This window comes from Penaeus japonicus, unplaced genomic scaffold (assembly GCF_977035675.1).
Source record: "Penaeus japonicus unplaced genomic scaffold, GWHDUDI00000001_assembly GWHDUDI00000012, whole genome shotgun sequence".
Classification (NCBI taxonomy): Eukaryota; Metazoa; Arthropoda; class Malacostraca; order Decapoda; family Penaeidae; genus Penaeus; species Penaeus japonicus.
Window position 1 is genome coordinate 17,295,279 of NW_028234414.1, and position 2,500 is coordinate 17,297,778.

Here is a 2,500-nt window from a genome sequence, read left to right on the forward strand (position 1 = left end):
CGGACGAGGTGGCGGTCGCCGGGTTCGCTGCCCTTCTTATTTTTGTTGTTTAGTAGAAAAATAAGAAAAAAATCCGTAGAAAAATTGTGTTTGTTAGTGCAACGAGACCCCAGAGATGCCCTCGGACGTGGAGGAAACGGAGTACAGAGGTAAGTTTGTGAATTTTTTAAAGTTTGATGGAGCTTTGTTTTGAATGGGCCGGCGTGAGATCGCGTTGCTCAGGAAAATAGACCTTATTACTGTTATTGGTCGACCAAAGAGGCATTTTATTTGATTGTTCGCGTCAGAAATGCAAGGAGATATGTTTGGAAACAATGCATTATGTTTTAGTGAAGGATTGCTAATGAAAATCTGGGTTAGCATTTTCTTGGGTGGACGCAATTACAAAAGAGGGTCGGCTAGTCAGCGACAGTAATGGGTAGCATCATGCTAGGTCTCTTCCGTGTCGCTGACGAGCCGGTCCCGAAATCAAGACCATGCGACGCATTTTCACGTACATATCGGCTAGTTTTATGCATCTCTCAATTGGGAGACCCGAGAAACATAAGGCCAAGTCACATTTACCACGGAAATGCTAAGGTTTGTTGATGTTGGAAGCAACGTTTGTTGGGTACACATCTGGCACCCACGGATGTCGCTGACGCAGGCCGGCCGACCCTCTCGCCTCGTCCTTTGGCGCGCAATTCAAACCACCGCCAGGAAGCCACCCATGCTACAGGATCCGTCATGGGACCCTTGCGCTCTCTAGGCATTGACGGCTAGGGACTTTACGAAAGCGGGAATCACAACAGATTCCGATATTTGACTTGATTGCTTGCCTGTGCTTTTGCATTATTATGATAATTATCGTTAGTGTTGTATTTAATTACGTTAGAAGAGACACAGTAGTTTTTAAAAGTGGGAGCATTTTCTTGTAATTTTATTTGATGTGTTCTATTCAAATTCATGTGAACTAGCTCTAATACTAAAAAGATGATGCAGATTGTATAAAGATAATCTTGGTCTCAATACCTTTACGCATTCGGACCAATGCCTGCAAGCTGCCACAAGTTATATTTGGGCAAAATTGGTTTCTTCTTTGATGGTAAATTTTTATGGAGGACCATAAGCTTCACCCTGCAAGAAGATGCATGTTGGAAGTTTGTTGATTTACCAAGATTGCATGTGTAGGTCTGCAGACTGATGTGTTGTTGTTATTTTTAATATAGCCTTTTTCAGAGTATCAGCAGGCATGAATGCCAGTAGTGGACACATTATTAGAATAAATACATTTATTTTTTATACAAACTTGGCTTCCAAGGACTTCACTCTCCACCCCAATCCCCAAAAAGGCTAGAGAGGCTCATGGATAATTATAATTAATATTTTTTTTTATTTTTTATTTTATTTTTTTTTTAGTGGGGAGAGGGTCAGAAATCACATAAAACATGGTATACATCCACTTACTCGAAAATAAAAACTAAAAAGATAGGGTTTTATAATTAATTTGGCTATATGGCATACCATGTGCATAATTCCCAAGCTGTCTCAGCACCTAATGGCACTACAACAGAAAGGTCAACAAACCACCTCCATGTATGCTTTGGCAGGATCAAGCTTGTATGTATGCAAACCTCTTGAGTGCACCATTAATATACATCCCATTTTGAAACCGATAAAGCAAACATATGTCATTGCAACAAAAAAAAATAACTATTTGCAAATTGCCTTAGATTTGATCAAATACCAATACCACACAAAAGTTAACCAAACTGGTATGTTTTGTGTGTGAGTGAGTACACATTATTGCCATTGAATAATTTTTCTCTAACCATGCACACACGCACTCGTATAAATATATATATTTATTTATTTATTCATTGATTTATATATATATATATATATTTATTTATTTATTTATTTATATTATTATATATATATATTTATATTATTATATATATATTTATATTATTATATATATATTTATATTATTATTTATATATATTTATATTATATATATTTATATTGTTATATTTATATATATATATATATATATTTATATTGTTATATATATTTATATTATATATATTTATATATTTATATTATAGATATATTCATATTTATATATATATACACACTCATATTTATATATATATATATATATATATATATATATATATATTTTTATATATATATATATATTATATATATATATATATATTTATATTATATATATATTTTTATTTAATATTATATATTTATATATATATTATATATTATATATTATTATATTTATATATATATTATATATATATATATATATTTATATATATTATATATTATATGTATATGTTTATATTATATATATATGTATATATTTATATTTATTATATATATGTTATATTTATATTTATATATATGTATTATTTATATTTATATATATATGTATATATTTATATATATGTATATATTTATATTTATATATATATATATGTATATATTTATATTTATATATATATGT

General features: G+C 30.1%; 1 protein-coding gene across 50 annotated transcripts in view; it reads left to right on the forward strand.

The window, feature by feature from the left end:
- The window catches only part of Mi-2 (chromodomain-helicase-DNA-binding protein Mi-2 homolog), a 24,041-nt gene that overhangs the window by 28 nt on the left and 21,513 nt on the right, over positions 1–2,500 (forward strand). For all 50 annotated transcript variants that reach the window (XR_006224395.2, XR_006224396.2, XR_015191441.1 and 47 more), the window contains exon 1: positions 1–149. This exon is cut by the window's left edge. Coding sequence is in view for 38 of the 50 variants with exons in the window: in XM_086542539.1 (XP_086398665.1) it covers positions 116–149 (34 nt within the window). In the remaining 12 variants the exon portion in view is untranslated. The remainder of the gene's footprint in view (positions 150–2,500) is intronic.